Here is a 24709-nt window from a genome sequence, read left to right on the forward strand (position 1 = left end):
CCCTCACACTAGATTTGGACCCTGTAGGCATGCAGTGGAGGGCCACACAGCCCTCCCTGAAGGGTGGCTAGATGAGGGACATGCTGGGGTATGTCTGGGGTCACCATGGAGGGTTGCCTTTAGCCCTAGGTGGAGGTAGCCCAGCCCCCAATGCTGCAAGGCTCCAGGGTGGTAGGGTGTTTGTCACTGGCAGGCAACATGCATCTCTCCCACCAGGCTCTAGGACAGTGACTCAAATTTTTTTACTGGTGACCCCTTTCACACAGCAAGCCTGTGAGTGCGACCTCTCCCCCCCTTATAAATTAAAAACACTTTTTTATATATTTAACACCTTTATAAATGCTGGAGGCAAAGCGGGGTTTGGGGTGGAGGTTGACAGCTCACAACCCCCCATTTAATAACCCTGTGACCCCTGAGAGGTCCTGACCCCCCAGTTTGAGAACCCCCTGCTCTAGGGGCTGTCTGTGAACTCTGGGGGTCCCTGCTATGGGGGGAGGGTGGGGAGGGATCAGCTTGTAGCAGGGGGCTGAACCTCAGAATCTCAACCATGGGGCTTTATATAGGGGGGTAGAGAGGGCTGAGCACATGGTGTGAGGGCCCTGTGGTTCTGCTGCTCCCAGCATTGTCCTTATACACAAGGGGAGGGGAATATGTGTGTGTGTGTGTGAAGCCACCTATTGGCGAGGGCCCATAACCACACAAGGCAGTGCTGGGTGGTCAGGCCTGGGGGAGGTGGTAGGAGAGTTAGAGCAGGAGGCCTTTTTGGTTGGACTGATTCAGTCAGTCATTCTGTCTCCCAAGCCCCTTTTCCCATCCCTAGTTGTGGTTATGGGTTATTGTGCTATCTTCTGCACTTCCACACGTGTTTTACAGCTGAACTCACACTTAGAGTAAATTTCTAGGCCCATTTATCCCAACTGAGCACTTTTGGCTAGCCCCTGCTTGGATTGTGCAAGTGAATGACACTAGCCAATAACTCTGGTCCAAGACACAACCCTAGGAACCTCCATCCTGCAGTGTCCAGTTTTGCCTGCTGGATGCTGCAAGCTTATAGGAATTCATCAATTTAACAAAGAAATTGATATGTTATCCCAAGGGGAGTCTCAGACACGCATCAAACAAAACACTGCTTCAGGTATGCAAAGCAAGGAGATTCTGACTGAATTTTTAACTCTTGCCTAACATGTAGAATACACAAATTTATTAACTACAAAAGATAGATTTCAAGTAATTATAAGTCAAAGCATAAGAAGTCAGATTTGGTCCAATGAAATAAAAGCAAAACGCATTCTAAGCTGATCTTAACGCTTTCGGTGCCCTTACAAACTTTAGATGCTTCTCACAACAGGCTGGCTGGTTGCTCTTCAGCTAGGCTCTCCCCTTTGATCAGCGCTTCAGGGGCTTGGTGGGGGTGTCTGTAGATGGAGGTGGGAGAGAGAGAGAGAGCATGGCAAACATCTCTCTCTTTTATCATGTTCTTTCTTTCCTCTTGGCTTTACCCCACCCCCCCTTTCAGAGTCAGGTGAGCATTACCTCACTGTAGTCCCAAACTGACCAAAGGAAGGGGGTGCCCCACTCGAGAGTCCAACAGATCCTTTGTTGCTGCCTAGGCCAGTGTCCTTTGTTCCTGTGAGGCTGGTCTGGATTTGTCCAATACCTGCCCTGATGAGGTGTGAACTGCCCCTCTGCTCCTGGAGAGCGTTCGCCTGTGCTTGTTTTAAGCCATGAGGACACATTTTCAGCCTCATACCTATAACATTACTGTAACAATTAATGACTATAACAATGCTCAGTGCATCATGAGCCTTCTGAAGACATCCGACATGACAAACTTTGTATTAGATACCACACAATCATATGATAAGGATGAACCTGGGGGTGCAGGGTGTTCTCCGGAGGTACAGAGTGTCACACTCACAAACAGCATTACTTGCTTCTGAGGCACCAATATCATGCAAGAAAAATTATTTTAAATGCTTATGGATCAATGTCCTCCCACAAAGCACAAGATGGAATATTAGATGGTGTCTGCCACAGACCCCCACATCCCTCTACAGCTGCTTATACACCTACCTAAAACTGTAGGGAAAAAGATCTGTGATCACAGGGGACTTCAGTTTGAATGACACATAATGAAGGTCTCATGCTGCTAGGGTGACCAGATAGCAAGTGTGAAAAATGAGGACAGGGTGAGGGTAATAGGCACCTACATAAGACAAAGCTGTGAATATCAGGACTGTCCCTCTAAAATCAGGACATCTGGCCACTCTACATGCTGCCAGTACTAAAACATCCTTGGAGTTTCCAAACATTATAGATGACAATTTCCTAACTCAAAAAAGTGTTGCAATTAACACAGGGAAATTCTTAAACCATAAAGAGGAACTGATTACAGAACTAAAAATTAACGGTGGCTTAGGTACAAGTGATCATTATGCTGCTTGCACATTATAAAAGTGATCAAGTAAAATCCAGATCATTGATTTTATATATATATATATATATATACACATACACACACACACACACACATACGTGTGTGGGGGGGGGAGGGATAGCTCAGTGGTTTGAGCATTGGCCTGCTAAACCCAGGGTTGTGAGTTCAATCCTTGAGGGGGCCACTTAGGGATCTGGGGCAAAATCAGTACTTGGTCCTGCTAGTGAAGGCAGGGGGCTGGACATGATGACCTTTCAAGGTCCCTTCCAGTTCCAGGAGATGGGATATCTCCATTAACTTAACATATATATATACACACACGCACACACACTTAGTGCTTTAAATAGGTCAGTTTCACAAAACTGAACACAATTATGAGCCAAATCAGTTGGGAGGACAAATTTAATGAGAAAAATGTGACTGATAACAGGGAATCCTTTAAGAACAATTTACTAGGTTCCCCCAAAACCACAATTGAGGAAGAAGGCCACACTAGTTAAAAAACAGATCTGCTTTAGTGGGGAAGTGAAGGCAGCTATAAAAAAAAAAATAGAACAAATGGAAGAAAGGGGAAGTTGATAATAATGAATAGAAATCAGTTTTCTACAGTTCCTAACTTCTGATAAGGGAAACAAAGGGACACAAGGAGAAATTTGTGGTCAGCAGAATTACAGACAATAAGTTTTTGAAATATATTACAAGCAAAAAGAATCCTGGCACTAGTATTCATCCATTAGTAGATGCAAATAGTAGAATTATCAATAATAATGCAGAAAAGGCAGAAGTGTTCAATAAATATTTCTGTTCCACTCGTAGCTCTGAAGGACACTAAACAGAAGCTACTAAAGTCAGACACTTTTAAATCAACGGTTCCAGATAACTGGCATCCAAGAGTTTTAAAAGAGCTGGTTGAGGAGCTTGCTGGATTGTTCATGTTTCTTTTCAATTAAGTCTTGAAATACTGGGGAAGTTCTGGACCAAAGCTAATGGTGTGTCAATATTTTAAAAAAGAGTAAACATGCTAACCTAGGTAATTACAGGCCTGACAGTCTGACACTGATCCGCAGCAAGATAATAGAATGCCTCATATGGGATTTGATTAAGAAAGAATTAAAAAGGAGGATAATATAATTAATGCCAATCAATACGGGTTTATGTCAAATAGTTCCTGTCAAACTAACTTAGATATCTTTGGCCTGGTCCCCACTAAGCCCCCACTTCGGACTAAGGTACGCAAATTCGAAGTACCTTAGTCCGAACTTACCGCGGGTCCAGACGCGGCAGGGAGGCTTCCCCGTCGATGCCGCGTACTCCTCTCGCCGAGCTGAAGTACCGGCGTCAACGGCGAGCACTTCTGGGATCGATTTATCGCGTCTAAACCAGACGCAATAAATCGATCCCAGAACATCGATTGCCTGCCGCCAGACCCTAACTCAAAAACACGTATGTGTGTGTGTAAGTGTAGACGTACCCAAAATTGATGAGATTACAAGTTCGGTTGATAAAAGGTAATAGGTTTGACATTATACTAGCACAAGTATATTGACATAGCCTTTTGGTTGTTAAAAATGATGTTGCTCAGGGGCGTGGAGAAGAGACAAAAACACACCCCGATTGACATAAGTTACACCGACAGAAGTGCCGGCACGGACAGCGCTATGTTGGTGAGAGACAGTCTTCCGCCGACATACCCCCAACAAGCGGTGGTAGCTAGTTTAATTACGCCAGCGGGAGAGCTCTCTTCCGTCAGCATAGAGCGGCTATGTGGAAGATCTTACAGCAGCACAGCTGCATTGGTACAGCTCCGCCACCGTAAGGTCTCTAATGTAGACCATAGTCTTTGATGTTTGACTTGGTACCGCACAACATTTTAATTAAAGAACTACAATGATATAAAATTAACATAGCACACATTCAATGGATTAAAAACTGGTTAACTAAACAGGGAAGGCGCAAGTGTGTTTCTTACGGGGTCTTGCAGGGATCAGGTCTTGGCCCTATGCTATTTAACATTTTTATCCATGCCCTGGAAAAAAAACCCATAAAAAAATCACTATTAAAATTTGCAGCCAACATAAAAATTTGAGAAGTAGTAAATAATCAAGGGGACAGGTCACAAATTCAGAACCATCTGAATCGTTTGGGAAACTGGGTACAAGCAAACAATGTGCATTTTAATACAGCTAAATGTACATGTATGCTGCTAGGAACAAAGGCAGGCAGGCCACATTTACAGGGTGGGGGACTCTCTCCTGAAGCAGTGTCTCAGAGTGATTTGGGGGTGCTGGATAATCAGCTGAACATGAGCTCTCAGTGTCACACCGTGGCCAAAAGGGCTAATGCAATCCTGGGATGCATAAACGGGAATCTCGAGTAGGAGCAGAGAGGTGATTTTACCGCCGTATCTGGCGCTCATGTGACTACTGCTGGATTCCTGTGTCCAGTTCTGATTTCCTGCAATTCAAGAAAGATGTAGATAAATTAGAGAAGAGCCACAACAATGATGAAAGGATTAGAAAACCTGCCTCATAGTGATCAACGCAAGGAGCTTGCTCTATTTAGCTAAAAAAAAGAAAAAAGTTGAGGGGAGATATGATCAGTCTATAAGTACCTACACAGGGAAAAATATTTAACAATGGGCTTTTCAGTCTAGCAGAGAAAGGTCTAACACGGTCCAATGGCTGGAAATTGAAGCTAGACAATTTCAGACTGGAAATAAGGGGTACAATGTTGAACCGTGAGAGTAACTGTTGGAACAACTTACCAAGGGTCGCCGTGGGTTCTCCATCACTGACAATGTTTAATCATGCAGGGGTGGTTGTAGCCGTGCTGGTCCCACACTACTGGGGAGACAAGGTGGGTGAGGTAATCGCTTTGATTGGACCAACTTCTGCCAGTGGGAAAGGGGATCAAGTTTTTAATTTGCCCACAGGCCAGATGGATTTCAAAGCTGAAATCTAAGAAAGAAGGTTTCTCAATATCAGATGCCACTAGGATAATCCCTACGACTGAGTCTGAGGAGGGTTCTTATTAGCTGAATGCTGGGTTCTCTTCAGGTCAGCTTTAACGTGAATCGCATTCCTCAAGTCAGGCCACGGGCTCATTCTTCACCAGCCAACAACATGTTAATTCACCCACCACCATGTTAGTACCCAACCAGCACCTCGGTGCTCAGGGCCAGGCCCAGGCCCAGCCTCTCACGTACATGGTGCACATGGCATGGCCAGGCCACCCAGAATCAGGCCCAGGCCATGACATACAAGGCCCACAGCAGCCCCACAGACCAGGCCACTCAGGCCCAGGCTGCATGCCTCGCATGTTCCCAAGTCTCAAAAAACAAAACAAAAAAAGTGGTACGTCTGTCAAAACAAGCTCCCCCCATTTCAGAGGGAGGGAAGTGGGAGTGTTTCTATGCCATATTTTTTTTAGTAATAATGTAAATACACACCAGAGGTCAGTCCTGGGGCTGGTTTTGTTCAACATCTTCATTAATGATCTGGATGATGGGATGGATTGCACCCGCAGCAAGTTCACGGATGACACTAAGTTGAGGGGAGGGGTAGATATGCTGGATGGTAGGGATAGGGTCCAGAGTGACCTAGACAAATTGGAGGATTGGGCCAAAATAAATCTGATGAGGTTCAACAAGGACAAGTGCAGAGTCCTGCACTTAGGATGCAAGAATCCCATGCACTGCTACAGGCTGGGGCCCGACCAGCTAAGCGGCAGGTCTTCAGAAAAGGACCTGGGGATTACAGTGGATGAGAAGCTGGATATGTGTCAACAGTGTGCCCTTGTTGCCAAGAAGGCTAACGGCATTTTGGGCTGCATTAGTAGGAGCATTGCCAGCAGATTGAGGGAAGTGATTATTCCCCTCTATTTGGCATTGCTTAGGTCACAGCTGGAGTATTGAGTCCAGTTTTAGGCCCCCCACTACAGAAAGGATGTGGACAAATTGGAGAGAGTCCAGGAGAGGGCAATGAAAATGATTAGGGGGCTGGAGCACATGAGTTATGAGGAGAGGCTGAGGGAAATGGACTTATTTAGTCTGGAGAAGAGAGGAGTGAGGGGGGGAATTTGATAGCAGCCTTTAACTGCTAACCCTGAAGGGGGGTGTGATGGGTTCAGTCACAGAGACTACCTCTGAGCCCGTTTTTTCTGCCAGTTTGGGCCTCCAGCACCCTGTCTTGTTGAGCCAGATACGCTAATCTGCCGCAACACAGACCCAGGGTCTGACCCACGCCCCCAAAGCTGCAGACTTAATTGAAAACAGCTTAGCAAGTGCTCCTGTCTCCAGCACCCAGACACCCAGCTCACAATGGGATCCAAACCCCAAATGAATCTGTTTTACTCTGTATAAAGCTTATCCAGTGTAAACTCTTAAATTGTCTGCCCTGTAGAACACTGATAGAGATATGCACAGCTGTTTGCTCTCCCAGATATTACTTACTTACTCTGGGTTAATTAATAAGCAAAACTGATTTTATTAAGTATAAAAAGTGGGATTTAAGTGGTTCCAAGTAATAACAGACAGAACAAAGTAAGTTACCAAGCAAAATAAAACAAAACAGGCAAGTCTAAGCCTAATATAGGAAGAAACTGATTACAGATGAAATCTCACCCTCAGAGATGTTTCAATAAGCTTCTTTCACAGACTGGACTCCTTGCTAGTCTGGGTCCAGCAATCACTCATACCCCGTAGTTACTGTCCTTTGTACCAGTTTCTTTCAGGCATCTCTTTGGGGTGGACATGCCATCTCTTGAGCCAGTTGAAGACAAAATGGAGGGGTTTCCAGGGCCTTTTATATTCTCTCTCTTGTGGGCAGAAACCCCGTTGTTCTTCTGTGCAAAGTCACAGCAACAAGATGGAGTTTGTAGCCACCTGGCAAGTCACATGTCCATGAATGATTCAGCTTTTTGCAGGCAGACGCCATTGTTTACATGTTAGTTTGAACGTTCCCAGGAAAGCTCAGATGTGGATTGGCGTCGCCCAAAGTCCATTGTCGGTTAAATGTTTCTTGATAGGACTATTCTCAGTAAGTGCCCATTCTCAAGAAGCTGACCAAATGCTTTACTGAGGCCACTTAGAATCAAACACATTGAGATACAAGTACAGGGGGTTCCAAAGAGGATGGAGCTGGGCTGTTCTCAGTGGTGGCAGATGACAGAACAAGAAGCAATGGTCTCAAGTTTCAGTGTGGGAGGTCTAGGTTGGATGTTAGGAAACACTGTTTCACTAGGAGGGCGGTGAAGCACTGGAATAGGTACCTAGGGAGGTGGTGGAATCTCCATCCTTAGAGGGTTTTAAGGCCTGGCTTGACAAAGGCCTGGTTGGGATGATTAGTTGGTGTCGGTCCTGCTTTGAGCAGGGGGTTGGACTAGATGACCTCCTGTGGTCTCTTCCAACCCTAATCTTCTATGAAATGTATTATTTAAATAATTGTAATGTGCAATAGTGTTATATGCAGCAAAACTAGAACTTAGAAATAAAAAAGGGGTAGGGGAGTGGGACTTGCAGGGTGGGGGGCGGGGGTCAGATGCTGCATTGCAAGGAGCTCAGTGGGCTTCCGCACACTATTTCCCTGTTGTAGCATCCCACGGGGGGGGGGGGGGGGGGGGGGGNGAGGGGAGGGGGACTTGCAGGGTGGGGGGAGGGGGTCAGATGCTGCATTGCAAGGAGCTCAGTGGGCTTCCGCACACTATTTCCCTGTTGTAGCATCCCACGGGGGGGGGGGGGGGGGCGGCGGGGGGGGGGTATGGCTCCCCCCGGCCAGCTGGGTTTCACCACCTCCCCATGCACTTACCTGGGCTGGGCTGCCCCCCCTTGGTGCCTCCACTCACACCTGCTCCTCAGTCACAGGCTGAGACCAAGGACCAGCCGTTTTGTGCAACTGCTCAGGCCTCACAGCCCCACACAAACACCCCGAGAATGGGAAAGGCACCACGCGTCCCCCCCAGACCCTGAGCCGCCTGGGAAAAGCTCTTCCCAAGGAACTCGGAGCTTTTACACACACCACACAGGTTCCCGAGCAGCAGGGCCGGCTCCAGGCACCAGCCTGGCAAGCAGGTGCTTGGGGCGGCCACTCCGGGGAGGGGCGGCAGGTCCAGCTATTGGGCGGCAATTCGGCCGACGGTCCCTCTCTCCCGCTCGGAGCGAAGGACCTCCCGCCAAATAGCCGCCACAGATCGCGATCGCGGCTTTTTTTTGGCTGCTTGGGGCAGCCAAAACCCTGGAGCCGGCCCTGCCGAGCAGCTGAGGCGGTTGGATTTGCTACTCAGCTTCCAGGCCACATCAGTAATCTGGGGCCCCAGCCTCCCCCACACCATAGAGTCTGGAGGACCCGAAGCTAGACAGGCCCCAATGAGCCCATCTCGACGCCTCCTCCAGGTTCTTGCTACCACAGAGTCCCGGGCTCCACACCATAGAGTCCGGAGGACCCGAGGCTAGACAGGCCCCAATGAGCCCATCTCGACGCCTCCTCCAGGTTCTTGCTACCACAGAGTCCCGGGCTCCACACCATAGAGTCCGGAGGACCCGAAGCTAGACAGGTCCCAATGAGCTCATCTCTCTTCTCGCTACCACAGAGTCCCGGCGGCCCCGCAGGTAGAGCGACCAGCGGGAGAAGCCGCTCTCCCTGAGCTCCACACCATAGAGTCCGGAGGCGCGACGGAGCTAGTGACCTCCCTGCGGGCCATCGCTGGACACCACAGAGACCCGCGGGGCTGCGGACACCCCCCAGCTCGCGCTTGACGGGGCAACTGCGCCGCTCCCCCCTTAATTAGGGTGACGCGGCGCCGGTGAGGACGGAGACTAATGCGCATGCGCGGGGGGTCCGAGAAGCGCGTTGTTCTGACTCGCGGCGGCGGCACAGCCAATCACAGGGCGGAGGGGGCGGGGCGGAGCTGAGCTGAAAAGTGTCACGTGACTGGGCGGCATCAGGCTCTGACCCCAACCGCGACCCCTGACCCCTATCACCTACCCCTGGTGGGGGCAGTGACCCTTGACCCAGTGCCAAACCCTGACCCTCTCCAGGCACCTGACCCCAGACCTGACCCTGACCCCATAGCCCAGCCCTGACTAGGGTTGCCAGTTTTGATTGGATGTATTCCTGGAGAGTTCATCATATGACATACTATTTAATTAAAGATTCCTCTTTAATTCCGGGGGACTCCAGGCTAATCCTGGAGGGTTGGCAACCCTAGTCCTGACACTTACCCTGGCCCCCTAACTCTGGCAGGGGGGTGTCAAGTCCTGACCTGGGCAGGGGGCACTGGGCCCTGACTCGTGGGTGCAGTGCGGGAGCCAGCACTATCCCTACTGCTGGGAGCCCTGTACTGTGAGGCACCCCAGAGCCCCCTGGGAAATAGGGTCTCTCAGCTCCTGCCATGCTGACCTTTCCCCCCGTCCCCATCTAACCAATAAAGAAAGTCTCCTGAACTTGTCCATGACCTCGAGGGGGGAGAAACACCAGGCTGGGAGAATCTGTGTCATCCAGTAGTTCCCCATGATAAATAAGTCTGTACAAGTGAGTGGCTCCTGGCACCAGCCAAACATCAGGGTAGGACAAATCCCCCTGCCCCCATGTTACTGATTTATGCCCAGGGGACACTAATGCAATGTTTTCCCCGGGGGGGGGGGAACTCAGCCGTAACCCCAAGGAATGGGCTGCATTGAGCCGGCTGGCGAGAGAAGTGCTGTGCAGTGCTGAGCTCAAGCCCTGCCATCTCGAGCCCCTGCCCTTGAGAGCTCTTTGGTGCGTAACCACAGGGCTATGAGCTCTTCGTAACCCAGGCTGCTGGGTAAGGCTGGTCCCTGCTGGTGTCTGAAGTGTCTGCTCTGGATTCTCCCCAGGAATCGCTCCAGGCTGGGTCCTAAAGGATGGAGCCCACGGAGGCAGCCCAGGCCCCGGAGCGGAGGAAGAGATTCACTGTGCAGTCACAGGACCCTGAACATACCATGGTAGGAAAGGAGGCAGGGGTGGCTCTTGGAGGGGACCTGATAAGTAGCTGGTTGTGTCCGGGGCTGCTGAGATTCACACACACAGTGAGAGGCAGGAGGCCCCTAGCACCGAGTTGGCTCTGCCCCTCCCCAGGAACCCCCAGACACACCCTGCTTGTCGTCAGATGTTCGGTTGTGTGCATGTGTTTTTTCCGCGTGCTGCACTAGCCCTGGCCAGATAGCCCGTACAGCAGGCTCCAATCGAACTGCCCAACAAGACCACAAGACTTGTTTAGTAGTGAAGGTACCCAGCTAGGTTTATTGCCAACAAAGCACAGTGCTAATGCCCCAGCTCAATGGTTACAGGTACACTAACACATGTATGCCCATGACAATGGACTAGCTCTGTTAGTGGCAGGACTTCCCACTGCCCCCTAGGCCAGATGAAGGGTTAAAGCGAGGTATTCCAATATTTATGAATGAAAACAAACCATCTGGGATAAACAACTTACATATCAACTTACAACTTCATGACATGTCTGTTACCTCCCCTTATACTTTCCTCCTGATGTTTCAGACAAAACATTTCTATTCACCACCTGTCTTTGTACTTTTACTCGTGATGTTTCAGACAAAATATCACTATTTATTACTTTTGTCAAACCATTTTATCAAGTGCTAGGTTGGGGTGTTCTTGTGTTGGCCTGCTGGAATGTGTTTACACAGCCAGTGGGTTTTAGCAATGCTAGCTAATGGTGCCGAGTTTGTGTACTGGCCACTGACTTGCAGGCAAGCATCTGCGTTTGTCAGGGCCTGGCTGCTGCTCATAGCATAACTTTTGCTAACTTTGGTTCAGGCTTCAGGCCTTGCACCAGGCTCATGCGTCAGGCTTCCTCTTTCTACTACACTGCTCATTCTGGGGTTCCTAGCAGAGAGCTGGCTCTGTGCTTCCCCCAAGAAACACTCTGCTTGCTCAGGGGATCCCTGGCACGCTTGGGGTCACTCCAACTCATACCCAGCTTCCCCTGAGAGGCCCCTGCCCACGCACAGTTGGCTCTATCTCCCTCTCACCCAGGGTTTGTTGCTTCCCGCCAGGTGAGACCCATCTTCAAATCTTCTTGCTCTGCAGCAGAGCCCAGGGCCCCTGCCCTACCTGGGGCCACCTCCTATGCTGAATACGTCGTCAAACAGGTCTCTGCGTCCTTGGCCTCCATGCCAGTCTCCCGGCCTGCCAGGGTGACGGCTGCATCATCGGAGTCCAGAGCGGGAGCTTCCTCAGGAGCGCTTCCTCCAGGCACTGAGACCAGCACTGTACTCCCTGCTGCCAGTGGGGACTCGGACCCCAGCCCCACGCTGAAAGCGGGGCCCAAGAGCAACTGCATCATCGTCAGTGCTCGCCAGGTGAGAGTGGGCGGGGGGGGCTGTGTGAGGGGCACTTCTCCTCGCTCTATTTTGGCATTGGAGGGGGCACTCTCTCTCTCTGCAGGAGAGGGCTGTGGAGTGAGGGTCTCCCCAGGCCCTCGCTCTTGTGCTGCATGGTTCAGTGCCCCCCCATCCCCATCGGGGGCTTGCCCACTCTGGGTCTCTCTCTGGTGCCCCCCATCAAGGGGTTGTCTGCCCTGCCCTACCCTCTACTGGGTGCCCCGTCAAGGGTTTGCCCAACCCCACCTCCCCTGGGCTCTCCCCAGATCCTCCATTGAGGGCTTGCCCATCCTGCCTCTTCCAGCCTCTCCCCCAACCCAGCCTCTCCCCAGGTCCTCTGTCAGGGACTCACCCATCCCATCTTTCCCAGCCTCTCCCTGGTGCTCGCATTGAGGGCTCGCCCTCGCCCCACCCCTTGGCCTCTTTTGGGGCCCCCCATTGGGGGCTCCTCAGCCTCTCCTCCCAGTCTCTTGCCAGTGCCCCGTTGGGGCTGGCACCCCATTTCTAATGCTGTGGGGACTCCCCATCTCTTCTCAGCGGGGGAACCCCATCCTGAAATTTGTGCGCAACATTCCCTGGGAGTTTGGCGACATCGTCCCTGACTACGTGCTGGGCCAGAGCACGTGTGCCCTCTTCCTGAGGTGGGTGGGTGAGCCAATGCTGGAGGGCAGGGCGATGGCTGGGAGAGCCGATTGGGGGTTGGTTGATGGCTGGGAGAGCTGGGCTCTGGGTGGGGGGTTGGTGTGGGAGGCTGATGGCTGGAAGAGCTTGGCACTTGGGGCAATTGAGGGGTCAGGCTGATGGCGGGGAGAGCCGGGCTCTCTAGGGGGGTTGGTGTTGGGTGGGTCAGGCTGATGTCTGGGGGAGCTGGTTCGGGGGCAGGCCGATGGCTGGGAGAGCTGGTTGGGGGCAGGCTGATGGCTGGGAGAGCTTGGCACTTGAGGCGATTGGGGGGGTCAGGCCGATGGCTGGGAGAGCTGGGCTCCCCAGGGGGGTTGGTGTTGGGTGGGTCAGGCTGATGTTTGGGGGAGCCGGTTTGGGGGCAGGCCGATGACTGGGAGAGCTGGTTGGGGGGCAGGCTGATGGCTGGGAGAGCCGGGCTCTCCAGGGGGGTTGGTGTTGGGTGGGTCAGGCTGATGGCTGTGAGAGCCGGGCTCTCGGGGGCAGCAGGTTGATGGCTGCAAGAGCCGGGGTTGCGGAGCAGGCAAGGAGAGTTGCAGTGGGGTGGGCAGGAGAGGGGTTACCCATGGCTCCGGTGCTCTCTGTTCCCCTCGCAGCCTGCGGTACCACAACCTGAACCCCAACTACATCCATGAGCGGCTGCAGCTCCTGGGGAAGACATATGCGGTCCAGGTGCTGCTGGTGCAGGTCGATGTGGTAAGGAGCCTCGGTCCCCTCCTAGCCCTGAACCAGACCCTCTCCTGCAACAGTGCCCTGTCCCATCCCTGCTGCGGGGCTGGGGGGGATGGAACCAGCTCCCCCGCTCCCCAGTTTCCCATCCTCCTGCACAGTGATCCGCCTGCTTCTCCAGCCTCCATGGCCTCACCCAGCCACTCCCATTGCCCCATCCCAGCTCAATTCCCACTTCATCCCCCGCATATACTCCCTGCCTCCCGTCTCAGAGGGGAATTGCTTTCCTTTGCTGTAGAGGGACCCGCACCAGGCACTGAAGGAACTGGCCAAGATGTGCATCCTGGCCGACTGCACCCTCATCCTGGCCTGGAGGTGAGAGCTGCAGGCTGGGCCCGTCCCATCGAGGGTGAGACCCAGACCCAGGGAGCGGGGAGTCAGAGGCTGGGCCGGGTGGGCTTCATGCCAGCTGGGATGGGCTCGGAGTGCCTTGCCATGGGGCAAAAGGCGTGGGGGAGCTGGAGGCTGGCTCAGGCCAGCCTGGGTGTGTCCTGCCAAGGGGCAAGAGACCCAGGCCCCTGCTCCCATCTCTGCTGGAATGAGATGGAGCTGGTGGGTAACCTGGGGATTCGGCTGCCATTGTGACCGGACTCCTGGGTTCCATTCCCAACACTGTGACTGTGGCAGGTCCCCTCCCCTGTGAGGGGCGGATCGTGCCCGGCTGGCCGGAGGTGGCGAGTCCTCTCGGGGCAGCACGTTTCATTTTCCAAGCGCTGCCCAAAGGCTCCCCGTCCTCCTCAGCACGTGCCTAGGCCTGCATGCTGAAAGCTCCATGACCTGCGGCACATCCGCTCGACTGCCCCCTGTGGGCCTTGGGGAGCCCCCAGGGTCCCTGTGAAGCCGATGGCAGGAGTGGGACTGGGGCCTAAGCATGGAGCTGAACATTGGCCATAGCAGCTGGCCAGCAAGCCTGGCAGCTGGGCCCTACCTGTGCCTGGCTTTGAGCACCACTCTCTGCAGGCTGGGGCACCTCCAGCTGACTCAGCATTGTGGCTTTAACCCTTCGTGGTGTGCACTGTGCCTGTTCAACTCAGTCTCATGATTCCTGAGCTAATTCTGGGGTCTCCGGTTCCCCTCAGCCCCGAAGAGGCCGGACGCTACCTGGAAACGTACAAAGCCTACGAGCAGAAACCAGCTGACCTGCTCAAGGAGAAAGTGGATCAGGACTTCCTGTCCATAGTAAGGCTACCCCGCTGTGTGCTTCCCTGCAGCAGTGCCATGGCAGCATCCCAGCCAGGGACCCCCATGCTGAGCTTCTCAACAGCAATGCCCTGCCAGGGACCCCCATGCCATGAGCTTCCCCACAGCAGTGCTGTGTCAGGGACCCCCGTGCTGTGAGCTTCCCCACAGCAATGTCCTCACTAGGTCTCCTGTAGTAGAAGTGTCTCTCAGCAGCATGCAGTGGGAAGGGGAGAGGGGAATTTAGCTTATGACTGGTGTGAGTGCACTTTCCCCCGGCCAAGGAGGGGCGCTCCCACCTGCACGGCTCGATGTCTAGTTGGCAGCCGGTATCAAGTGGAGTGCCTCAGGGGTTGGTCCTGGGGCCGCTTCTGTTCAACATCTTTATTAATGATCTGAATGATTGGATGGATTGCACCTTCAGCAAGTTCGCAGATGACACTAAGCTGTGGGGAGAGGTAGATACGCTGGAGGGTAGGGATAGGGTCCAGAGTGACCTAGACAAATTGTAGGATTGGGCCAAAAGAAATCTGATGAGGTTCAACAAAGACAAGTGCCGAGTTCTGCACTTAGGACGGAAGAATCCCATGAACCGCTACAGGCTGGGGACCGACTGGCTAAGCAGCAGTTCTGCAGAAAAGGACCTGGGGATTACAGCGGATGAGAAGTTGGATATGAGTCAGCGGTGTGCCCTTGTTGCCGAGAAGGCTAATGGCATATTGGGCTGCATTAGTAGGAGCACTGCCAGCAGATTGAGGGAAGTGAATATTCCCCTCTATTTGGCACAGGTGAGGCCACATCTGGAGTATTGAGTCCAGTTTTGCGCCCACTACAGAAAGGATGTGGACAAATTGGAGAGAGTCCAGCAGAGGGCAACAAAAATGATTAGGAGACTGGGGCACATGACTTATCAGGAGAGGCTGCGGGAACTGGTTTTATTTAATCTACAGAAAAGAAGAGTGAGGGGGGATTTGATAGCAGCCTTCAACTACCTGAAAGGGGGTTACAAAGAGGATGGATCTAGACTGTTCTCAGTGGTAGCAGATGACAGAACAAGGAGTAATGGTCTCAAGTTGCAGTGGGAGAGGTCTCGGCTGGATGCTGTGCAGTCGCATCATAGGCACATTTAACTTACGCGATTTTAACTATACGCGCTCGGCAAAACAAAAAAAGAACAATTTAAATATTGTACCTGTAGTGCGGGCGATTCCGCCCGCCATTCCACTCAATTAGCGTTTGACTATATGTGATTTTCGCCTTACGCGCTGACTTCAGAACCTAACCCCTGTGTAAGATGCGACTCCCCTGTAGTAGGAAGCACTATTTCACTAGGAGGGTAGTGAAGCACTGGGATGGGTTACCTAGGGAGGTGGTGGAATCTCCATTCTTTGAGGTTTTTAGGGCCTGGCTTGACAAAGCCCTGGCTGGGATGATTTAGTTGGGGTTGGTCCTGCTTCGAGCAGGGGGTTGGACTAGATGGCCTCCTGAGGTCCCTTCCAACCCTAATCTTCTATGATTCTATGCAGCTGCTGTTTCTCTTTCCAGGTGACGGATTGTCTGACCAGCGTGAAGTCAGTTAACAAGACAGACGCGCTGAGCCTTCTCTCAACGTTTGGGGTGAGCCACCTGCTGCCCATCAGGGTGCAGACTGGGCCTTGCCCCTGCTAGCTCTGAGCAGGGCTGGCTGCCTTTTGGAACTACTTAAGCCCGTCACTCCCTTTGTATCAGTTCACCCAGGACAGGTCCCCAGCTGGGTCTCTGGGCTTTCCCTGCAGTGCAGGAGCGCTGTCTGTCAGAGCAGGATGCTGCCCCTGGAGAGGCAGGAGAGCTGCAGGAATGGATGGGGTGGCAAACCAGCATGGCCCAAGCTGCTGAACCCCCGCTCCTCCACAGCTCCCAGCCTGCAGGGCCCCCCTGGCAGGAGACATGTGACCAACCCACAAACCATACTGCAGTGCGGCGGCAGGACCGGGTCACTACTTCCCAGTGAGCGTGAAGGGCAGAGTGCTGGGGCCGAATGGAAGGACCCAGCAGGGTCGTTCCTTGTGGCCCAGGCTTTCTGAGGTCACCTCTGACTCTGAATGTTGTTGTTTCAGTCTCTCGCGAACATTGCACAAGCGTCCAAAGAGGATCTCTCCCTCTGCCCAGGCATTGGGCCCCAGAAGGTGAGTGGGAGCAGGATGGAGAACTTCTCTCTGATGCACCAGCTGGGCGCTCCTCCTCCCCCAGTGCCTTACCTGTGCACCAAAGGGGCTGCATGGAACCAGCTGGCTGCATTCCTGGGTGAAAGCCCCACCAGAGGATGCTGGCCCCAGAGCTCCAGCCTTCACCAGCTCAGGGCTTTCCTCTGCTTTCCTTACAGGCCAAGAGGCTCTTTGACACCCTCCACGAGCCCTTTCTGAAGATCCCCAAATGAGCGGAGCACTGCCAGCAGCACAGACAAGCAGGAATAAACAACCCCCTTTGCCCAGCAGGCCACGTGTCCCTGCCAGCACGCCGTATGCTGTCTGCTAGGAAGCCAGGGCCTTGGGGGACACTTAGCAGCACCAGGAACCAAAGCCCAGCTGTTTCTGCGAGTCTGGACTTTGACAATAAAACATGCTGTGTAGCATCGCAGGTTGGCCTGGCCACCAAACAGCATCTCACGTGGCTTTGGGTCATGGAGTCCTCCTGCCCAAGCTGTGTATGCCCCTAGGGAGTGGGGGGCTCATCAAACCTCACTGCCAGATAATGGGTCAAGCAGAAACCTGGACACAGCCCCACCTGGTAGCGGGGCAGCAGTTTTTGGCATCTAGGCTTCCCATATCCTCCCAGGGAGGGGTGCTGGCTGGCTGGCTCAGGACTCTCCGCCTGGGGAAGTGTGAGGGAGCTGTTCCAGTCCCCTCCACCCAATGCACTGACAGCATGTGTTGTAGCCTGCAGCCTCAAGGGCATGCACTGCAGGTGCAGGAATACATGGGTGGGGGAGTCCCCTGCTGGGGACCCTCACAGCCCCTTCCCTTGCTCCACTGCCACATGGGCCGCGAGCAGCCAATAGCTTCTAGGGCAACCAGGGGAGATTTGCTAGAGCAAGGACTCCAGGTCTCTGGGGTTAAAGCACTGCCTTGATGCCAGGAGCTGGAGTGGGGGTGGGGAAAGCCCCCCACCCTTGTGTGCTTTGGTCCCAGCAGGGAGCGGTCAGATCTGTAGGGTAAGCGCTAAGGCCTCAGCTTTGAAACAGTCTGTATGAGGAACCCTTATAGGGGTCTGACTCTTCACCAGCCCCTTAGATTGGACCTCTGGGCCTTCAGCACCCCTGCTTCACCCCGTGAGCTCCCTTCAGCACGTCCCACTGAGGCAGAACCCTGAAGGAGACTTGTACGTTTTCCAGGGATCACTGGAGCCACTCACAGCGCTTTCAAAGCAGCAGGGGTTAGTAGCCATGCAGAACATAGCATAGGAAGTCCTTAGGTTAGCAGAGAGAAGCGTAGAAGTGCAGGGACTGGGTCGCAGAATGTAAGGCACCGGGTCGCAGTGGCTCTGGGCAGCACCGCACCCAGGATGTTAAAAGTCCTGTTGGCGGTGCTGCCCGGCTAAGGCAGACTAGTCCCTACCTGTTCTGATCCCGCACTGCACCCCGGAAGCAAACAGCAGCAGGTTCGGCTCCTAGGCGGGGAGGGCCACAGGGCTCTGCGCGCTGCCCCCGCCCCAAGCACCGGCTCCGAGTGGGGGGCGGGGACTGCAGGTGAGAGCAGCACGCCTCCGCCTAGGAGCTGGATCTGCTGCTGGCCACTTCTGGGGCGCAGTGCGGTCTGTGGTGCCAGGACAGACAGAAAGCCCGCCTTAGCACCCCGGCTGTGCCGCTGACCGGGACCTGCCCAAGGTAAGCCTGCACTCCAATCCCCTGCCCCAGCCCTGAACACCCCCCCAAACCCAGAGCCTCCTCCTGCACCCCAAACCCCTCATCCCTGGCCCCACCCCACACACCCCAACCCTCTGCTCCAGCCCTGAACCCCTCCCGTTGGGTCACGGGGTGTGGGAGCAGGGCCAACTGGGTTGCCAGAAAAAAAGTCTGAAAGCCACTGGATTAAAGAATAGGCCATGGGGGGGGGGGGGAGAGGGGGGTTAATCAAAGCCCTACCAAGCTGTAGTAAATCCTCTTGTTCAAGCTCAGTCATCCCTCAGACTCCAGGTGTGCCCCCAAGAGCTTCCCCCGGCCTGCACTTAGCCCCCACCACACCAAGCTGGGGAGAGGCAGCCCAGCCCCATGTGGAGAGGTGGGGGAGTCTGTTTCTCTCTGGGTCCTTGGCTGCTAGGTGTCTGCTCAGATGCTCCACTAATGGGGTCTATGTGGGCCTCGATCACCCTAACAGCTGGTTACGATTCACCCCTGTGGCTTACCCTGCCCTGAGACCAAACGGTCCCTTTCCACCCACGGGGGAAACTGAAGCACAGACAGGCCTCAAAAATATTACAAAACATCCCCATTTTGTCTCAGGAGTTACTAACTCCAACCACGGCCACTGCCAGACCCCACCGTCCCCGACACACCAGGGAGCTGCTCAAGCTACCAGAGCTGAGAGAAGGGCAGCAGCTGGGGCAAGTCACAGGCACCATGGGAGCAGGGTAGGGCTCCGGGACAGCTCCAGAACCGGGGCTGAAACAAGTGGATGGTTGTGGGAAGGGATCTCTCAATTCCAGCACATGGTACAGCATAACAGCATCCCAGGTTTAGCTCACCAAGTTATACTGATGGAGCGTTAGGGTTTAAATGAGGCAAGTTAAATAAAATACCTCCTGTGAGCTTGGGAGAGTGGCATCTGGGAGTGCAGTGATTCAATGGTGGCTGCGGTTTGGGGGTCCCTGAGGTTTGGGGGGGTGCAGTGATCCATTGGGGGCAGCATCTCTGAGGTTTGGGGTGCAGTGACTCGGTGGACACACACAAAGCAGTGCCCAGAACCCGCCCTGCTGCCTGGCCTGACATCCCCCCCAGCTGGGGTGACTGGACTGGTCACACTCACCCCCTGCACCCTGGCCCAGCTTCCCAGCAGGCACATGGGCCCTGGGTTGACACCCTCTCCCCCCTAGGAGCTACACCAGGGCAGGACCTACAAGACAGAGCCCCGCTGGCACCCAGCTCCCCTACTAACACCCCTCTTGTGGCTGGGCACTAAGTGGGAGGCCTGGCAGGGGATGGGAAGCTCCACAGCACACAGGGCATTGCGCTGCTCCCCCTGGGAGGAGGGGGGCTCACTGAGCCAGGCCCCCCCCCGCCCCCAGCAGCAGACAGGAAAGCACCAGGCACTGCTACCTCATCCCTGACTCTGGCTCACCGCAGAACTCCCCTCCGCCAGCCTCCAGCTCCCATCCGGTCCCCTACACCTTCCCTGACACACAGGCGGGAGGCCCCTGCCCAGCTGTGCCATGCTGCCCGGGAGCACAGTAAAGCACTGCCCCCCGGCAGCTGGATAAATGGGGACATGACCTGGGTGACTCCCCCCAACCCAAGGTTTCCCCTGAGGCAGCAGGACCTCTAGCCCCAGGGCTGCTGGGAACCTCCCAGCTCCCGCAGTAGGAACCCTGGGGAAAACCAGTGCAAGGCACCAGACTCAACCCTTCCTCCGGGGGAGGGGGTGTGTGCCTGGCCTCAGGGGGAGCGAGCTGTCCTCTCCCACAGGGAGCAGTCACTGGTGGTGGGGGGCACCCTACAGCCACGGCGATTAAAGGAGACAGAACATGTCCCCACGTGTACTTGCATTTATAATGGAAGGCAGAGACAGAACAACTCCCTGCTGCCCCTCCCAGCCTCGGGCAAGATCCCACAGCCAGCAGGGTTCAGCCAGTACCCGCCACAAACACCAGGTGCACCCAGAGCAACCTGGCCACACAGTCGCCAGCTGCGGCCCAGAACGTGTCCTGCTCTGCCTGGACCCACCAAGGCCTCCCGCTCATTCTGGTGGCAGCAGGCACAGCACTGGCACCGCTGGCTGGCCCTGGAGGAGCAGGGGGCCCGATGCCCCTAATGCCCACAGAGGGACGCTGGCACTTTAGACAGTCTAGGGCACACCATGTGAAGCTGCTATTCCCCTCTCAGGAGCAGGCGGACACCGCAGGGGTCGAAGCAGTGATGGGACATCCCCACCCCACATCTTCAGCCAATCGCCGCATTCACTCCTGGGAGTGTGTAGGCTCCTGCTTTATGGAGCTGGGGTCCGGCAGCTCGGCCTTGCACGGCCAGACTGCCCCCTCCAAAGCTTCATACTTGTGTTTCTTTTTCTTCTTCTTCTTGTGCTTGGGGCTCAGGTGCTCCAGAGTGGGCCCCTCTGCCCCCCTCAAATCATCCTCCTCCCCTCCGGGGGGTTCAGGGCCAGGATCACCGCTCCCCCAGCCCCAGGGCTCCTCGGGAGGCTCCTGCTTTATGGACACCAGCAGGTCCACGGGCTCCTCTTTCACTCTCTTTTTCTTCTTCTTCTTCTTCCTGGCAGACCCCAGCACCTCTGTCGCTGGCGTGGATGTGGCTGCCTCTGGGCACTGTTGCTTTGGGCTGCCCCCAAAGGGCAGGAAACGCTGCCGGAGGCCCTCTGGGACCTGGGGGGCAGGCCTGGCTGCGACAGCCTGGCCAGGGCTCCTGCTGCTGGGGTCTCCAAATCTCTCACAGATGCGCATGCAGCCGTGGAAGGAGGCTGCGCAGGAGAGCTGGCCAGGGCGGGTCGAGGACACTAGCAGGTAGGGGCTGCCTGGCTCCTCCAGGGCACTGTGGATGTCAAAGACTCGCTGCGTCCCATCAGACTTTGTCTTCAGCGTCTGGAACCCGACCAGGGGCACAGCGCAGCCATCCAGGCTGAGGGGGAAGCAAGAGGACCTCAGGTGAGCCTTGGGCTGGAACAGCACAGTAACCCGGGGGCATGAGCTTCGAGGCAGCCTCACCCACAGGCCAGGCCCCTGCCTCTGTGCCCCCACGGCGGATCAGGGCTCAGAACTGGCCGCTGTGCAAGTCCCAGGCTTCGCACAAGCCCCTGAAAGACCAAAGCTGGTACAGAGCTTGGGGGAAGAGCAGTGATCTCCCCACCTCACCTAGCCACAATCCTGCAGGCCCTTCTAGGCTTCGCTCCCTACCCAAGGGAGAAAACACTGGACAGGAAGGTAACAAGCCCCCACCAAGCGGCTTGGTATGCTGGAGAGATTACAAGGAAAGTCTCAGCACCCCACCCAGCCCAGCTCAGGGGGAGCAGGAACATCCTCCTCCTCACCATACAGAGGGGAAGAATCTCTCCCAAGTTCAACCAGTGAATGACCACTAGACCCCACTTCCCTCCCAGAGCCAGAACCCAGGCATCCTGGTTCCTAGTCTCTTCCCCCCCCCCCCCAGTCTAACCACTGGACCACACTTCCCTCCCAGAGCCAGGGAGAGAACCCAGGCATCCTGGCTCCCAGTCTCCCCCCACACACACACACACTCTAACCACTAGACCCCACTTCCCTCCCAGAACCAGGGACAGAACTAGTATTGCCAACCCTCCAGGACTGGCCTGGAGTCGCCAGGAATTAAAGATTATGTCATGTGCCTGAAATCTCCAGGAATACATCAAACCAACATTGGCAACCCTCGAGAGAACCCAGGCGTCCTGGCTCCCAGCCCCCTCCGTCAGGGCCAGCCTGCCCCCGCTTACCTGTCCGGGCTGAAATCAGCGGGCGCTCGGATCAACCACAGCTCCTTGGAGAGGCCCCGCAGCTCCTCGGGGGCGAAGGGGCTCGGGGAGAAATCCGGGGGGCACTGGAACCGCGGCAGCCCTGCCAGGAGGACACGGGAAAGGGCGGATTAGAGGGGGCGGGGGGGCTGCACAGAGAGGGTGCCCGGGCCCTCCCCGGACCACTCACCCCCCAGCGCCACTCCCCCCCCACCGGACCACTCACCCCCCAGCGCCGTCCGCTCCATGCTGCAGGCGCTGAGCGTGCGGAAGAAACCACGTGGAGCCACCACTCCCTGGCCCCGCCCCTTCCGGGCGGGCTCACTGCCCTGGCAAGGGGAGCGCTGTCTCCGCTCTGCGCCTGCTAGGGCTTGGTACGGTCCCGGCCTGGACCATCCTTCCGGGCGGGTATCCGTCCGACCCCTGCCGTGTCCTCTTGGCTCGGCCCGCGACAAAGTCTCCCGCCGCCCTAGCGGCGCGCAGAGGGGACAGCGCCGCCCTTGCCCCTAGCGGCAGGTCGCTGTGTGTGCAGCCGGGAGTTCGCCTCAGCCCCTGTGGCCCCAGCCTGGTGCTGGGAGCTGATTAGTCACATCCCTCCCCCACGATCATCCTTTTCTTCTCCTCCCCCAAGCATGGCCTGCAGGCTTTGTTCTTAGGTTATGGAAACACACCTTGCTTGTGCCCAGGGAGCAACGCAGCTAGGGTGACCAGATGTCCCGATTGTATAGGGACAGTCCCAATATTTGAGGCTTTTTCTTATATAGAAGCCCATTACCCCCCACCCCCTGTCCCGATTTTTCACACTTGCTGTCTGGTCACCCTAAATGCAGCTATCAGAGGGGTAGCCGTGTTAGTCTGAATTTGTTAAAAGTAACAGAGGGTCCTGTGGCACCTTTGAGAATGCAGCTGGCTCTGGGGCAGAGCCCTGGCCTCTTCCTCATGTCCCACATCTTGGTCTTACCTCATACAAATGTTCAGTAGCCAACTGAGCAGGACCCCAATAGACACACAGCTGCTCAGGGACGATGCCTTGTTTACAGTTAGGTATTGAGACCTGTCCCTCAGCCAGCTTTTAATCCATTTAACGTGGGCCACGTTCATGTTATATCATTCTAGTTTTTTAGAACCTGCAGAACCAGGTCAAACACCTTACAGAAGAGTACAGATATTATGTCAACACTCTTACCTTTATCAACCAAACTTGTAGTCTCCTAAAAAAAAAAAATCAAGTTAGTTTGACAGGATCTGTTTTCCACAAACCCCTGTTGATTGGCATTAATTACATCACCTTCCTTCAGTTCTTCATTAATCGAGTCCCATATCAGTCACTCCATTATGTTGCCTAGGATCAATGTCAGACCGGCAATCCTAGAATTAGCCAGATCATTCCTGTGATGGGATCCCTGGGGTTAGGGTGACCAGATAGCAAGTTTTAAAAATCGGGACGGGGTGGGGGGGTAATAGGAGCCTATATAAGAAAAAGCCCCAAATATCGGGACTGTCCCTATAAAATTGGGACATCTGGTCATCCTACCTGGGGTGCAGCCTGGGACTGTGGGACCATTGTCCCCCTTATCTCTCCAGCCTGGGCTGACTCTCACAATGCTTTGCTAGTGACAAGCAGCAAACCCCTCCAGGTGCTGTGATTACTCAGTACAACCGCTTGTGGAGCCCCACACCCAGCTAGATTGCATGAATGCTCCCAGAGCCACTCATGAATCACACAGAGAAAGACATCAGCCAAATCCCCCCAGCTCCTGGCACTGTACCTCAGGAATATACCGTCTTGCACTGCTCAAGATGGGCAGTGCAAATTTATTAATTGGTTCACCACTTCAACAATGGGAAGTGGACATACACCAGCCTTTATCAAACCTGAGCAGATTTACCCCACACTTCATACAAACACACTGGTAAAGATAAACAATTAAACAAATGTATTGACTATAAAAGATGGATTTTAAGTGATATTAAGTGGTAGGCAAAAAGTCAGTTAGTTACCAAAAGAAATAAAATATAAGCACACAGTCTAAACTCTCAACCCTATTAGACTGGACAACATCTAGATTAAGCAGTTTTTCTCACCCCACTGGATATTGCAGTCCTTAATATACAGATTTGTTCCTTAGATCTGGGCCAATCTCCTCTGTTGGAGTCTTGTCTTCTTCTCAGTGTCTTATGTCCTTGCAGCATAAGTGGGGGCAGGAGAAGGGCCCAGAACATGGCTTCTGTGTCTGTTTTATACCCTCAGTCCATGTTCTTGGAGAACACAAGTCCAGGCACGTCTGGGGCATTGCTGAGTCCCCAGGCAAAGTTGAGCAATTCCCCCGGTGTGGCCTTATGCGGGTGAGTCATTGAATTGTAGCACCCTTCCTGGACAATGGCTGTTGATGGTGGTTTGACACCTGCCTGGTTACTTTCCTTGTTGTTGCCTCTGGGGAGCTAATATCTGTCTGATTCCCCAATTTACAGCATGTTTTAGTGACAATCATACAACACAATTCTCATAACTTCATATGCATTAACGATATACATATATGGATAGAGAAATGACTTTCAGCAGGTTATAACCTTTCCCCTGGTACCTTACAAGACATGCTTTATATGTAAGATCACCATTATAAGAAAATAGGGAATATGGGGGTTCCAGGATGC

At 54.3% G+C, this 24709-nt stretch overlaps 2 protein-coding genes and 1 long non-coding RNA gene across 3 annotated transcripts; 1 reads left to right on the forward strand and 2 right to left on the reverse strand.

Moving 5' to 3' along the window:
- Positions 1–4833: 4833 nt before the first annotated feature.
- On the reverse strand, positions 4834–7114 carry LOC117889260. Its single transcript, XR_004648424.1, has 3 exons — positions 7059–7114; positions 5202–5394; positions 4834–4891 (listed from the first exon to the last, which is right to left on the reverse strand). It is a non-coding gene; the product is annotated as an uncharacterized LOC117889260 (long non-coding RNA).
- Positions 7115–8943: 1829 nt separating this feature from the next.
- ERCC1 (ERCC excision repair 1, endonuclease non-catalytic subunit) lies at positions 8944–18001 on the forward strand. Its single transcript, XM_034793189.1, has 10 exons — positions 8944–9235; positions 10290–10397; positions 11472–11777; positions 12336–12439; positions 13076–13175; positions 13447–13523; positions 14288–14387; positions 15933–16004; positions 16484–16552; positions 16750–18001. The coding sequence occupies exons 2-10, from the start codon at positions 10317–10319 to the stop codon at positions 16801–16803; spliced, it is 963 nt and encodes a 320-aa protein (XP_034649080.1). The 5' UTR covers positions 8944–9235; positions 10290–10316; the 3' UTR covers positions 16804–18001.
- A 2107-nt stretch (positions 18002–20108) lies between these two features.
- Positions 20109–22508, reverse strand: POLR1G (RNA polymerase I subunit G). The gene is made up of 3 exons (XM_034793190.1): positions 22281–22508; positions 22037–22157; positions 20109–21207 (listed from the first exon to the last, which is right to left on the reverse strand). Exons 1-3 carry the CDS (start codon positions 22300–22302, stop codon positions 20535–20537), a joined length of 816 nt encoding a protein of 271 aa, XP_034649081.1. The 5' UTR covers positions 22303–22508; the 3' UTR covers positions 20109–20534.
- Positions 22509–24709: the final 2201 nt, after the last annotated feature.

Source organism: Trachemys scripta, chromosome 16, assembly GCF_013100865.1.
Source record: "Trachemys scripta elegans isolate TJP31775 chromosome 16, CAS_Tse_1.0, whole genome shotgun sequence".
Lineage (NCBI taxonomy): Eukaryota > Metazoa > Chordata > Testudines > Emydidae > Trachemys > Trachemys scripta.

Coding starts and splice junctions, on each gene's coding strand:
- ERCC1 (XM_034793189.1), top strand. CDS start 10,317: ATGGAGCCCACGGAGGCAGCCCAGGCCCCGGAGCGGAGGAAGAGATTC. Junction 11,778..12,335: donor TCATCGTCAGTGCTCGCCAG/GTGAGAGTGGGC, acceptor ATCTCTTCTCAG/CGGGGGAACCCCATCCTGAA. Junction 13,524..14,287: donor ACCCTCATCCTGGCCTGGAG/GTGAGAGCTGCA, acceptor GGTTCCCCTCAG/CCCCGAAGAGGCCGGACGCT.
- POLR1G (XM_034793190.1), bottom strand. CDS start 22,302: ATGGAGCGGACGGCGCTGGGGG. Junction 22,158..22,280: donor GGAGCGGACGGCGCTGGGGG/GTGAGTGGTCCG, acceptor TCCTCCTGGCAG/GGCTGCCGCGGTTCCAGTGC. Junction 21,208..22,036: donor GCTGATTTCAGCCCGGACAG/GTAAGCGGGGGC, acceptor CTTCCCCCTCAG/CCTGGATGGCTGCGCTGTGC.